This window comes from Uloborus diversus, chromosome 1 (assembly GCF_026930045.1).
Source record: "Uloborus diversus isolate 005 chromosome 1, Udiv.v.3.1, whole genome shotgun sequence".
In the NCBI taxonomy this organism is placed as follows: domain Eukaryota; kingdom Metazoa; phylum Arthropoda; class Arachnida; order Araneae; family Uloboridae; genus Uloborus; species Uloborus diversus.
The window spans coordinates 113,766,256-113,781,629 of record NC_072731.1 but is presented as its reverse complement, the minus strand read 5'-3'; the positions used below and the strand labels follow the sequence as shown (position 1 = coordinate 113,781,629).

Sequence of the window (15,374 nt, the reverse complement as noted above, 5' to 3'; positions counted from 1 at the left end):
GATTCCCTGTTGGACAAAGCAACCAACTGTTCGGCAAATGTCCAAGTGGTTGGTTTGCTTCCCAGGTATGGAGTGCATAGGAGTTGGTTAAACCAACGGGCTAGGTGTATGAACTTGGTACTCAAGGAAATTTGTGTTAAGCGTAGTATCAGGTTTATTGATGTGTGGAGTAGATGTAAACGAGATTGGATTGCTAGGGATGGCCTACATCTGAGCTCTACAGGGGTCAAAATAGTTAGTGGTTTGGTTTTAGAGGCTTCAGAATCAAAAAACTAAGTTGGAATGGGGGGCATGGTTTAAGGAGCAGAATTCGAAAGGGTACTAACTATCGGGATTTTAGTAAAAACGGAAATAGGGTGGCTAATAAGAGAAAAGATTTTAACACTTGGGATTCAAACAAACGTGCAGCATTAAGTAAAAGTAAGATGGGCTTACTTAAGGTTTTTTATACAAATGCTCGTAGTATTAGGAACAAGATGGAAGAATTGAAAAGCATAATTATAGACGAGAGGTTGGATATTATTGGAGTTACCGAGACATGGGCTACCAAAAGTGATGATGATTTATTATCTATTGCTGGGTATAATTTGTTTAGACAAGATAGAGTAGGTAAAAGAGGTGGTGGGGTTTTATTTTATGTTGGAGACACTTTAATTTGCAATGAATTGGTAATTAATGATAAACCTAATGAGATTGATATGATTTGGCTGGAGTTGATTAGTAATAAGGGCAAAAAACTACGTTTGGGGAATATTTATAGGCCACCCAACTTAAGCCAGGGTCAAGACGAACAGATGTTTAGTATTATTAGTGACATTTCTAGCAAGGGGTCAGTCATCATAATGGGAGATTTTAATTTTCCAGGAATTGATTGGAATAATTTTTACCATAGTAATAGCAGAGAAGAGGATTTTTTGAAAGTAATTGGTGACTGTTTCTTAGATCAAATTGTAACTCAGGGTACTCGACAGGACGCGATTTTAGATCTAGTTTTCTGCGACATGGAAGGCTCTGTTCAGGGGTTATGTGTAGGGGAACACATTGGAGATAGTGACCACAACAGTATTAGGTTTGGGATTAAATTTGATATGCACAAAGTAGAGAATTTTAGGTTTGTGCCCAATTTCTGAAATACCGACTTTGTGGCACTTCGGCAGAGTTTGAAAGCAGTTTTTTCTTCTGGATTGGACAATAGCGATGTGAATCTTCAGTGGGCAGAGTTTAAGGAAAATCTAGCGAATACGGTTAGGGATCATGTTCCTTTTAGGAGAAAGGGTGTCAACACTAAAATTTGGCCAATGTGGTTCTCCAGGGAAACTAAAGACGCTCTAAATTACAAGCAAGCTGCTTTTCATAGGTTTAGAGAAACAGGTCACAGTGCAGATAGGCTCCAATATTGTAAGGCAAGGCGTAAATTTAAGTATTTGGTACGGATTCAGAAAAGAGAGTTGGAGCAAAGACTGGCAGATAACATAAACAGGAATCCCAAGAGGTTTTTTGCATACTCTAATTCGGGGAAAGTTCGAAATAGTCATATTGGGCCACTGGTTGATGAGCACGGAATTTTAATTCAGGACGATAGTGATATTGCTAATGTTCTTAATAACTTTTTTTCGAGTGTTTTTAACGATAACTGTATCTCAACAGTTGACACCAACAAGACACAAGCTATAGTACAGCTTGAGGACTTTGTATTTTCCAGGGATGACGTTTTACTTCATTTGAAAAAAATTAAAGAGACTAAGGCTCCGGGGCCAGATAATATTTATCCGAAAATTTTAGTTGAATGTGCAGAGGAATTAGCAGATGTAATCGCAAACATTTTCAATGCTTCTTATAATTCAGGGACAGTGCCAGAGGACTGGAAGCTGGCTAACATTACACCGCTCTTCAAGAAAGGGTCTAAAGGGAGTGCGGGAAATTATAGACCTGTGAGTCTAACTTCGGTGGTTTGCAAAATTTTTGAAACATTGATGAAAATTAAGATAGTAAAATTTCTAGAGACTAATAATCTATTGACTAGTTTTCAGTACGGTTTTAGGAAAGGTAAATCTTGTGCAACTAATTTATTACATTTCTATGGCAAAGTTACCATGGCTTTGGACAATAAGAAGCCTGTAGATGTTGTTTACATTGATTTTCAAAAAGGTAACGATAAGGTACCGCATGTTGCTCTACTTAGCAAATTAGCTGATATAGGAATAGGAGGGAAAACTTTCATTTGGGTAAAAAATTGGCTGACCGGAAGGAAACAAAGAGTAGTTGTAAGGGGAAATTATTCTAATTGGAGTGAGGTCTTAAGCGGGGTTCCTCAAGGATCAGTGTTAGGGCCTGTTTTGTTCATTGTCTTTATGAACGATATTCACAAAAATATTTCTGGGAACATGAATTGTTTTGCTGATGATGTCAAAGTTATGGGGACTGTAGAAAATGAAGAACAAGCAAATCAGCTGCAAGAGGATCTAGATCATATTAGGGAGTGGGCTGATAAATGGGGTATGGCTGTTAATGTTGGGAAATGTCAAGTGCTACATTTAGGGCATGGAAATAAGTGTACAAGTTATTATTTGCAAGGTTCAGTCATTAGTCAGGCAGACAAAGTTACTGATCTGGGGGTCCTAATAAGTCAGGATTTAAAGTTTAGCCAACAGTGCAGCATTGCTAGCAACAAAGCCAATAAGATGCTTGGGTTTATCAATAGATCTATTTCAAATGAATCTAAAGAAGTTCTTCTGCCCTTATATAGAAGTTTGGTAAGACCCCATTTGGAGTATGCTGTTCAGTTTTGGTCTCCTTATCTTAAGAAAGACATTAATGTATTGGAAAGGGTTCAAAGGCGGGCTACAAGGCTAATAAGTGGACTTTCCCACTTAGATTATGATTCCAGGCTTAGAAGGCTAAAAATGTACAGTCTTGAGCAAAGAAGAGACTGAGGGGACATGATTCAGCTGTTTAAATTTATTAAAATGAAAGATGTTACAGGGCTAAAGTTTAGCACTGAAAACAGGACAAGGGGTCATTGTTTTAAGCTATTTAAATCTCAGGCTAACATGGATATTAGGAAAAATTATTATTTTAGCAGGGTAGTGGAACCTTGGAACAGCTTACCGGAAGAGGTGGTAATGAGCAAAGGAGTAGACAGTTTTAAGAGGGCCATTGATCTTCACTGGGGATTGTAAATTGACTAGGACCAGTCTAGCTGGGCCCAGAGCCTGTTGCTGGTCGTCATTTTTGTATTTGCATTTGTATTATTGTTTCACAAATATTAGAAACATGTTCATCGCTTGTCTTTTAATTTGTATTATGCATAGCCCTCTGATTGTTCAGTTCATTAATATGTAAGAAATTCAAGTATGTATTATGCACTGATGTTATATCTAACTTGATGTTTCTGTTTATATGGGCGGGGCGCCAGGAAACTTTCGCCCCGGGCGCCGTCAGAGCTTTGGACGGCCCTGGGTGGGATGAGGATTTTCATATCATTCTAAGCTAAGGAGTGCTTCTATTAAATTCTATTTTCTACAAGAAGATAGAAGGATTTTCATTTTGCTCTTATCACAACGAATATTTTAATCCAGCTCTTCCTAGCAGATGATTTAAGTTTACGCAGTCCAAATAAGATTGCGACGCAATTTCGGGGGTTAGTGATCTTTAGGGAGCAGGCGGCAGAGCACCTTAGCTCCTTATAAAAAAAAAAAAAAAAAAAAAAAATAGAGAAAGAGAGATTGTGTTTGGATAATTGAAAATTCAGTTTGTTACAGATCAGATAAGAGGCATTCTGGAGTAATAATTAAATAAGTCCTTGCTCCGAAAAAGGAACATTAAGTTGTTGATAAAATCAATTTGTTGCTACAAAATGATTATTGAAAAACATTAAAACATTGACAGTCCTAATATTAGTTGATGACAGACCCAGGAAAAAGGAAACATAACAAATTTCTTTGAAAAAAGGTAAAAATTGAAAGAATTAAATACAAAAGATACAGAGTTATGAACGAAAGAACTATTTTTAGCCTTAAATTTTGGTATTTATTATTGAATAACAATACTAACCTTAAAATTTTAGTTTTATACATAAGTCTAATACCTTCATTGGATTTCAATTCTTTCTATAGCATTAAAACAGAAAATACTTTAATGTATTTACGTAAACTATTCACTAATATTAAGATAAAATATGTTTAAACAATAAGTCTAAGTAAATGAATTGTTTTTGAAAATGGTTTTCTTCTCAAAAGAACAAAAATAGTTTTTAATTTCCATTTTCTGTTTTGCTGAAGCTATAACTATGTAAGTTTTCTCTAAAGAATAGTTCCAATTAGAATAGGTTGGTGGGTCAGTTATGCCACTTTTAAACAGTCTTTCTCTTTGGGACCCAGAGTAACTGCCTGATTTTGAGGAGCCTAATGGCGCCCTGAACACTGAAAATGTTTAATTTTGTAGGCACTAATCTTCTAATACATTGCAAATGTAAATATCCCGTGCTTGCTTAAATGCTATGAGGCACTTGTATTGTTACCTCAAACAATCTCAATTTTATAGATGCCATAGCTGTCAATATTGAAAGGAGAAAATTAGGGAGACTTTTGTATGAATAAAATTAACTTTCAAAGTTTGAGTGAAAAAAAGAGTTTTAAATGCTGATTGCTTGAAATTTAAAAAACCTTTTTAAAAAATGTTTTGTAAGAGGCATAAATTTTTCTCTTGCATGTGATAATAAACACTTCTTGTAGCAGATAAAATTGAGGAAGATTGGAGAAAAATGAAAAACATTTAACCACTTTTTTTTTTGAAAAAAATTGTTTTTAAGAGGGAAAAAGAAATGATAATATTTTAAAGATGATCGAACAATCACAAGTTTCAAAATTGTTCACGAAAACGTTTTTACGGGATTATGATTTATAAAAATTCCTTCTCCAGGGAATTTTGTTGTTTTGATGAAAATTCGGGAGGCATTTACTTTATTAGGGAGTTAGGAAGAAGGTATTAAAATTTCTGAGCCTCCCGAATGAAATAGAAGAGTTGACAGCTATGAGATGTTATACCAATTTGAAGAAATGGCCCCACGAGTACTTATGAGCACTTGTGGTGGACTCGCATTCATTGCAATCACAAGACAAATCTGATGTGGCATGGTTACCAAAAATAGAGGGGGGAGGGGGGGGATTTTTCCAAGAAACGAAATAGCCTACTCAAAAACTTATGCGTTTTTGCAAGATAAAAAACTTTTGAAGAAAGAATAAAACTGACAATGAGTCAACATGTGGGCATTGTAAGTAAATTAAAGAATAAATAACATACTCTGAACCAACAACAAATTAATTGTTGCTGTCACAATGAATGAACCCTCCATTAGGCAGACTAGGGCTATTTATATTTTGAGTGCTTTAGAGAGATAATGAGAGAATGACCAATAAAGCAGTAATTTGTTCAAAAATGATATAAATATGCATTAAAAAAATATACAGTTAGCCATGGAAAAGATGTTTTGAAATGGAACGAATTTCAAATTGATTTTGGAAAAACTAATACAAAATTAAATGATGATTCACAGGAAAAAAAACCCTCTACACTAAAATGTTAAGTGATACAGTTGTCATTAAATGTACTATTTTTACGTAAAGTATACTTGGTTGCTGACAGTGTAAAAAGCATCTGCTTTACTATTTCCATTTAATTCTGTAAATAACCAATGGAATAGAAACCTATAGTTTTAATGCTTGTACTTGCTTTGAGAACTTCTAAGTTACATAGCTGAATCAGTTTCTGCGTCTGGGTAAAATTTCAGTGATAAAATTAATTTCAGAAATGTCAAGATTAAAAACTTAGAGCAATGCATACAGGGGGAGGTCCATGGGGGTCATGGCCTCCCCCTCCTCCTAAACTGTCGATAATATTGTCTATTCATTGAGCTCAAATACTTTATGAACAAAATGTAAACAATTCCAGTAATTTTTTCAATTCAATAACTATTTTTAAATATAAATATTTGGAATAATACTTCCTTAATTGCTTATTGAATTAATTAATAATATTTATTTCCCAATAGGGGCCTTATTCTTGACCGATTGGATGGTTTTATTGACACCCTAGGAGTTTTAGAAACGTTTAGTTCCCAAAACCCTATGTGCTTTAGCATGATGCCTCTAAAGCGGCAGTCTGTATTCGCCCCTGAATGCCTAGGATAAATAATTTATAAAAAGATTATAACTAATCAAGTCAATAAAACATTTTAAGTTACCAAACACAGTTTCTATGCAAAAATCTCAAGAGAAAAATAAAGGATTTTCAGATTTTTACTAAGTTTTTTCTGCTCTTTTAACTATCGAATTTCAAGTCTTTTTTTTTTTTAAATGGTCAAAATATGTAAACATCAAGATATGGAAAATAATTAAAATGAAAAGGGATCAGGACCTGATAAGATCAACTCGTGTTATAGCAATATTCGAATTATCGGACTTATGACGAATTGACTACAGATTTAAATCGAAACCCGATAAAGATAGAACTATTCCAGCTCAATCAGAAGAATCTCTAATGATTGAATTTCAATTACTGGGAGGAAGTAAAATTGAAACTTTAAAATTGGAAAACAAAACGAAAGTACAGAGCTCTTATGACGAAACTGCATAATTTTTATTCATTGCTTTTATTTAAGAGTCAGTTTAAAGACATTATCATCATATTTAATTCTACAAAAGTTTCCTTTTTTCTTTCGTAGAAATGACTTCATTTAAACAACTAAGTTTCTATACCTCCCAATCGGCCATTTCCCAAAATTTGGATAATTGCGCTGCAGCACTTGTGTCTTTGATTTTAAAAACTTGCTGCTTTGTATGATCAACAGTAACACATGCAACACAACTTTACTGAATAGCTATGCACTGAACCTAACTACTTATCCAAGAATTTGCTGAGTTTCGGTGGTTAAATAATTTATCTTCAAGTTATGAAAATGAAGAGTTAAAATGATAGCTTCTACGAATTTACTTTAAATCACTGCTTTGTACCAATTGCCTCTTTTCACATTGACAAAAATAACAAAGTGGATCATGACATTTTTTTCTGGAGCAACTCTTTACCAAAATGATATATATTAAGCATTTTAATTTCCAAAAAAAAAAAACAGAAGAGTAGAACCAATATAAAATTGAACTTCATTGTAATATATATTTGAAATCTATAAAAGCTTTAATTTCTGAATCTTACTTTCCAGGCATAATGGGGATATGAACTGATCCATACCCCCGAACGATGTCATTTCCAAAGAAGTCAATGCCATACATGCTCATGACCAACTGAGGCCCTAAAAAATATATATATATAAAAATATAAATCTCATATAAAAGTCATGCATAAAAGAAAAAAATATCAAACAAATAATTGCAGAGCTAGTATTATTAATGGTTTAAAAGCCTAATTAACATCAATTTCATTTCTAGGTTAATGAATTGAATTTCTAAATTCAATTCGGAAATCAATTTAATTTTTAAGGATTTTTCAAAAATAGTTGCAAAAGTTAATTTTTTTTCAAGAAAAATACTGTATTTCACATCAACTATTAAAAAGATTCCTCTAAAATGTTATCTAAACAGCGTTTGTTTTCATTTTATGTCATGAGTCTGAAATACAGTTGCGCACATTTATTATGAAGCCGTATATGTAGTGAACTTGTATATGTGATTACTTTAATAAAGATCACATTTTACTGAGTATTATTCAACTTTTTATAACAAAATTATGGTGTTTTTTCTTCTTTTTATGTCTTTTTGGATTTCTCTATAAATGGGTACGACTGTATAGTACAAATTGTAATTTTCATGATAACAGAAAGGGGTGGCACAAACAATAAGAATGAGTCCTCTCAGATATTTGAGCAGATGGCACCTTCCTATACCTTGTCAACAAAGAATCAGCAATGTGTTTTAAAAGAAATCAATTTCATTTTATTTATTTACTATCAAAATTACCCAGCATTGCTCAGAACAAGTTTAGCATTAAATTGAGAAATTCAAAAACTAACAAAAAAAATATTTAAGCTCAAATAAATTAACAGATTAAAGAGTATTTTGAAAATTAAAACAATGATTTATAAAATTTTGATGAATCAGTGTTGCTAGGTGTGAGTTTTTTCCTTATGAAAAAGGCAAGAACCAGTTAGAGTTTTAATTTGATTTATTAGGTACTTTCAATCTGAATACCTTACACATTCAGTCTTTAGAATTCTCCTTACAATTTATCTTTAATTAAAATTTAATTTTAAGTGTATCCATGGTTGCTTGTGCCTCCCTAACATGAGCTTGTGCCTCCTGGCTATGTCTATAATTGCCAGCAGATTAAAGAAAATCAAGATTCTTTTGAGATTGGATTTCTTTTATTTAAATGGGACTCTTTATTTTTTTTAAATACTTTAGAAACTTTTATAGCTCATTGTATATTGAGTATTACTTCATCAAAAAACTTTCATAATGTGATGTAAAACCAATTAAATACAATGTATAAGATTAAACTCAAATTTAATATAAATTGCATAGTAGCACAATTGGCAATGGTTTGAACACTATGGTAAGAACCAAGCCTTTTACCATCCTGTCCAATACCCTTGAGTCGAAAATTACATTTTTAGTAAAATTATATTTTATAAGCAAAAATCAAAAATACATAACAAAATTTAAAAGTAATATTTTATTCAGTAAAAATTAAAGTTAAAACTCATGTGAGTTTTGGGGCAGATGGTGCACCGGTCTCAATTATTTGAATACCATCAATATTTTTATTTTAATTTATGACTAACAAATATCACATATGATCCTAAAAATCCTATAATGAAATCACATGGTATGGTTAGTATGAACAAATTTTGTTCCAGAAAGTGTTATTTCAGTACTGCTGAGAAATTTTCAGAAAATTGCAACTTTATTTTATCTTACTTATTTATTTTTTACCGGTTTTATCAAGATTGTAGAAAAAAAATTGAACTCTTTTATATTAAAGTAAGTTTGTTTAGCTTACAATTATTAGCAGTTCAATTTTTTGTCACAAAGAAAAAAATTATGACATTTTTTCAGACCAAGAACATAGGGTATATTGTTCCAACTCATTGCAGGGCACATTCGACTGGACCAACCTAACCCAAGTAATTTAAAAACTTTCTTTTCCGCTTAAATCTCAATATTTTAAACAATATTCTAAGTGTTTGTGTATTACACATTCAGTTCATGTTACACATGTTTGGGGAAGTTGTTCGGAGTTCCACGCGCTGAAGATATGAGGTGTGCTTCGTAGCCGGTGAAAAAAACTTCATGCACTTACTTTGTCCCATGTACCTTTTACTTTTTCAAATGCAAAATTAAAAAGATCTTTTGCTTACAGTCTCTTACTTTATGGTGCCTCTGTGTACATCACCACTTTAGGAAAGCATTTCCGACCCTGCATTGCTATATGATTTCGAGTCGTCGCAATGCACCTCACCCCTCTTAGAAGTTCTGAAACACCCTGTATATACTTTTTACAGCTTTGGTATAGTGGTGAAATAACTATAGTACCATTTTATGCTCTGACGCAAAATGAGCAAGAACCTGCTTAAAGGAAAGTGCTGATATTTTTTTACAAAAATTATCAAGTTAATGTATGTCTTGTTTAACGTAGTTAAAGAATACATCATATTAAAAATGTAAATAAATCAACATTTCCTTTGTTTTGAAACATAAGTGCTGCATTATATCATCAATTTATTATTCTTCAATCTAGGATTTAACAATGTTTTTGTAGAAACTGCATTTAAAAGATTATTATACAGAAATTATTAAAAATATTCTATCTAAAACTGGAGAGGTGACCAATTTTCGGAAAAATAGACAATTTAATAAAAATAAGTATGATGTCATACTTACATCCATAAGGATTTGTGCTTTTGAATGAAATATCTAAAGGAAAGTTGAAAACAAATATATTCATTTCGTGCTCCCCTTTCTTCGAAATTTGGGATATACCTTCTTCAATTCCCTGAAAAATCATTTTTCAGTTTTCAATTGCTTTGATCGAATATCTATCAAAACAACCTTAAAAATCATAATATTCAAAATTCTTCATAAAGACAGACTTTCTCACTATGGAACATGTTAAGACACATTTTAAAACAAAAATGGTTTATTTTCAGCTAAAATCTCAATATTTTAAATAATATTCTAAGTGTTTGTGTATTACAAATTCATTTCATGTTACACATGTTTGGGGGAAAAAATAATAAAACTTGGGGGGAGGGGGAAGCAAAAGTATATTTTATAATTATTTAACAAAAATTATACTAAATAAATTTTACCAAAAGGTTTACTTCATATCTTCTGTTCTTTTATTTTCAAATATTTTTCTAAATTGATTTCAAAGAATAATGTATGTTATACATGCAATAATAAAGTTCCTGTACTACACAAATTTTTGTCAAACAAGCATTCCACATAGGAAAAAAAAGGAAGTCTGGATCAACAAGTTAGGGTAACTTTATGAGTAACAGAAGGACATCAAGTAACTTTAGGACAGGAAGTAACTTTATGAGTAACATCCAGAGTGTCATGAAATATGGGTCCGCAATAACGAGGCTTGACTGTATATACAGTAAAACCTCCAAATTGCGGACAGTCAAGGGACCAGAAGTTTTGTCCGTTATTGGGAGATGTCCGCTATTAGGAGGAACTACTTAATTTAACTTTTTCAAAATGGGTTGTTGTTCCCTTTGTAGAACACAATTGAAACAATTGCAAAAGGTTTATTACATTTTAAGTCAAGTGTAATTAATCTGTTTTTTCTTAATAAAGGTATACTGACAGCACACACTTGTCTTAAAAAGCAATTACAACAGTTTGACATCTCTTTTTTGCATTACCAATGGCGGCGATTCGGCAAAGCAACCCCCCTCCCCCCACACTTTTTATGGTTAATTTATTTATTTTTTCTCGAGTATCACTATTGCATGATTGACAGTTGGCATTATGACCTTGAATATGGGCAGATCTTTTTCATGTCTAAAAATTAAACAACCCAACGAAACCACGGCGCCATAAAGCCGCCTACTACCGGTGCCGGTCTGCTCAATTGCATCTTTCGCGAGCCCCAGTTAGAACAAGAAGTTCTGCTTAGAACTAGACGAGCCTACTTTCCCGTATACCAATACTACTTTCTAGTACCTGATTAATATTCTCAAAAATAGCTAAAATTGCAAATTTTTTCAAACATATTTTTCAAATATTTTAAGCTGATTTCTAGGAATAAAATATTCCTTACTTTTCTTTAAAAAACCGAACAAATAAAATAGCAGCAACTTTTAAACAAAGCAGCTAATACACTTTTTTCCATTAAAAAAATCTTTAACAGCTTTCAAAACGAAAAAATAATAATTAAAATTAAAATAAATACATCGTGTCAAAAAAAAAAAGAAATCGTTTCTTTTTCCCCTGTTGCCAAAAACATTTTTTTAATGAATTAATGCACTTACTAAAACAAAAAAAATAATAATAATAAAAATAGAATGTCAACTTAAAGAAATAATTTTCTTTGTCAAAAAAGAAAAAAAAATCGTCTACGCATATCTTTATGTAGAAACATAAATGACTTCGAGTTTATTCGCTGATTACTGAATACCTAAATTTAAACTTTAGCGTGAAAAAAAACAAGCCATATCAACAATAAGTATTTCACAGTTAAAACCATAGCTGTGGAGTCAGAGTCAATCTCATTTTGAGACAAAGGAGTCAGAGTCGAATATCCAAGAATCGGAGTTAGTCATTTGTCCTCCGTGTATAAATTTTTGCCAAAGCTACGAAGCAGGGCCGGACTGGGTGGTCAAAAGGGCGCGGGAAAGCCGAGTTGAAGGGCGCCGATTTAGTCTCACTAATATCTAAGGACTTAAGAGATAGTGCGGACATTTTAAGGGGATAAAAAAATCATTGAGAAGTAAATAAAGCCCTTTTTTTTTGTTACAGAAAATATCCAAAAGAGAAGTCATATTTTTTGCAAGTTCAACAATAGTAGGAGAGACCTCCCCCTCCCTCCCCCAAGAGTGTAGTCACAATTAAATATTACTGATTACCCCCTAGAAAGAAACCCTTCCTTAAAAAAAGAGGAAAAACCCCCAAAATAACCCCTGAAAATTTGAAAAACGCTGGGGGGGGGGGATATTTTCTTATTTCTAAGAATGAGAAGTTTTGCTAAATGTTTCTCAATAAGCACTTCTTCGAAAATTCATCTTTCTTCTGGAAATGCATCATCACTAGTTCAATAGCATTAGGAGACAACATCTCTTGCCGTGATACATTATTTTTTGTGTTGTTGATTGAATATTTTTCACTGGTACCTGCTGTAGTTTTAAAACATGATGCTGTCATTTTTCACATAAATTTGTCGATTCTTTAGCTGACGAGCTTTTTTCTCTGTGCGATCAATGTTCATGCCCAAGTTTTTTTTTTTTTTCCTATTTTTCATGCATATCATATGCTAGTTGGTTACTTTCGACAAATGCTTCTGCAGTTCAAAATTAAAAAGAGATGTACATCACATTTGAAACTGTTGTCCGCATAGGCGGATTTATGGGGGGGCAGAGGGGGGCAATGCCCCCCCAGTTTTGGGAGGACTTCATGTAGTAACAGCACATTTTCCAAAAATTAAAAAAAAAAATTCTTTTTTCTCTTTTAAATAGTTTAGAAGGGCATGGGTGAATTTTTAGGGGGGCATAGGGGGCAAGGCCCCCCAGTTTTGGGAGGACTTTATATATTAATAACACATCTTCCAAAATCTTAAAACAAAAAAATCATTACTTTTTTTTTTTTGAATAGTTCAATGAAAATGAAGAGAAAAGCGAATGTCCTTTTCTGATGGGAAAAAAGAAAAGAGAGAAAAAAAAAAGAACATTAAATAAATAGTACAGCTGTCACTGGGGTGCTGAAAATGTGTCTTAATTCACTATTTTGGACTGAAAACCATTTGGGCAAGTATATGAATGAAAATATAGGTTAAACGAGCTATACATTAAACTGCAACACTTATAATAATTGACAATTGTTTTAACAAATTAGAACCTAAAGCAAAGGGGGAAAAACTCCCCCCCCCCACTCCCATTTGCGCTGACAGAAAGATCTACTCATTATGATTTGTGTCCACATTTCAAGTATATTTGTGCATAATATTTATGTTCTTAGTAGATTAATTGGCCTTTTGAGAAATTCTAAAAAACATAGTTTTTTTTCCTTCTTTCTCTCTCTCTCTTAAAAAAGAGAGAAAATAAATTCTATCGCAAACTGAATAAATTTCAGTTGTCTGAGTGTTTTGATTCAATGAATCTTTTTACTTAGAGGAAGAGTACAATTTTAATTACTTTATAAATACTGTTTAAAAAGTCATAATCATCAAAGTCTAAGTGAGTCAGTCCTTGTCATTATTGAAATCTAAATAATTGAGTCATCAAAAGTTTTGGAAAATTTTGCTGAAATTTTATAAAAGTCTATAAAAGCTTAACAAAGATTGGTAAAATCGTAAAAATCCTTTAACCGTAAAAACTTGAATTACAAATGGAGCCGAATTTGCCTATAAGATAAACAAGCTATTGCTTAGGGCCCCTGCTTTGAAGTGGGTCCCTAACTCCCAAAAAAATTCATGATTCGTTCCTTAAAAAATGGAAATTGCTTGAAAAAACTAATTTCATTTTTAAGTGCTTGAAAACCTTGAATATTTGGAAACGTGTGGCTACAAACCTTAAATTTTAAATATTTCTAACAAATGGTAGAGGGGGAGGAATGCCAAAATATGTCAAATTCAGCTCATTGCCACATCCTGTATTAAAAATGTAAAAATCAGGGTTCTCACGTTGGTAAAATATTATTTGAAATAAATTTTTGTGACTCACATATTTCATATCTTGCTATTTATTCAATCCCGAATGCAGTATTTTGGAAATTCTTTTGTATTGATTGCTTTTATCTTACTTCTTCTGCATATTGTCTATCTGTTTAGCACGGAAAAAAATACACACTACTTCTATTAATTTCTATTCGTTTTCTGCCCCACTTGCAACTGAAGAAAATTTGTGGTCATGAGAAATCTATGGTTTCTTTTTTCTTTTAAATTTAAAATAGCTATTTCTCACAAAGTTAGAACAGGACTGTAAAAATTTACAATCAAGTACTAAAATATCAGAGACTGGAAAGTACAAATGAAGTGCATTAAAATTTTTTATTCATTCTAGAGTCCTTGAAAATAATTAGATAAGTCTTTAAAAATCCTAAGCAAAGTGGGCTCCAATTACTTCTACTGCATATTGTTTTTCTGTTTACCCAGAAAAAAAAATGATACACTACCTCTATTCCTTTTCGTTTTTTGCACTACTTATTATTAAAAAAAAGGTTGTTGGAATGAGAAATCTATAGGTTTTTTTTTTTACAAACTTAAAATAGCTGTTTCTTACAAACTTTGAACAATACTGTACAACTGTATAATCTAGTTATCAATTTCTATGTCTATCCAGTTAACCTTTATAAGGCTTCAAAATGCAGAATTTTATATTCATTTTACAAAATTTCTTCTGGGGGGGAAGCCCCCGGCCTCCTAAAATTGGAGATATTCTATTTCCCACTTAAAAGGGAGCCCTGTGTCACTCTCTTGATACCAGCTCCCTCTCTTAAAGTCAATTAAAAAAGGACAGCATGAAAACACACATTAATGAAAACGACACACGAAAAAGTAAAGCATGGACTTAGGCATCACAGGAAACAGACAAAAACATGGGAGTGGGGGGGGGGGGAGGCAATAAAAATGTTGCTTAAAAAAAATTCATACTGACCCCCCAGGAACTCATTCCTAAATCCGCCTATGGTTGTCCGTTTCCAAAGACTGTTAAAAAAATGTTTTTCACTTTATTTAATGTGCTAAAGTTCAAAACTCAAAAAGAATAAATTAAAAATATCATTTCATTATAGCATTGTTAAAAATCTTTGCATCTCTGCATGGTGCTTTTGTAAAAGCATTTTAGTTATTTTTGCAATTATTTTGAGAATAGGAGCGAGTGGTAATGAATTTCACAGGTTATGATGTTAAAGATCTCATTACTAGTTTAAAAGAAAAATTGTACGTTTTAAGATGAATAGTAATGCAAGAAAGGCATTCGGTCATGAACGGAAAACATGATTTTACAAATTAGGTAAGTCAAGAAATATTATAACTTATCAAAAATGAAAATTAATAAAGTGTAATTAAGATGAAGAATTTAGTGCGGATATAACATAAGAAATGACACAAGTGATTAATTAATTTCAGAAAAAAAAAATCGAATTATGTTTACTCATTTGTTCTGTGCTTAATGTATAATATTATTTTTTTGCATCTCAAAC

The 15,374-nt window shown here is 32.3% G+C and overlaps 1 protein-coding gene across 3 annotated transcripts in view; it reads right to left on the bottom strand.

The window, feature by feature from the left end:
- Positions 1-15,374, bottom strand: part of LOC129216591 (B9 domain-containing protein 1-like) — a 65,980-nt gene that overhangs the window by 23,900 nt on the left and 26,706 nt on the right. For 2 of the 3 annotated variants that reach the window (XM_054850809.1, XM_054850817.1), the window contains 2 exons: positions 9,894-10,005; positions 7,210-7,306 (listed from right to left, as the gene is read on the bottom strand). In XM_054850809.1, the coding sequence (XP_054706784.1) occupies positions 7,210-7,306; positions 9,894-10,005 (209 nt within the window). Of the gene's footprint in view, positions 1-7,209; positions 7,307-9,893; positions 10,006-14,827; positions 14,879-15,374 lie in introns of those variants that run through there. The other variant, XM_054850823.1, reaches the window with a different exon arrangement.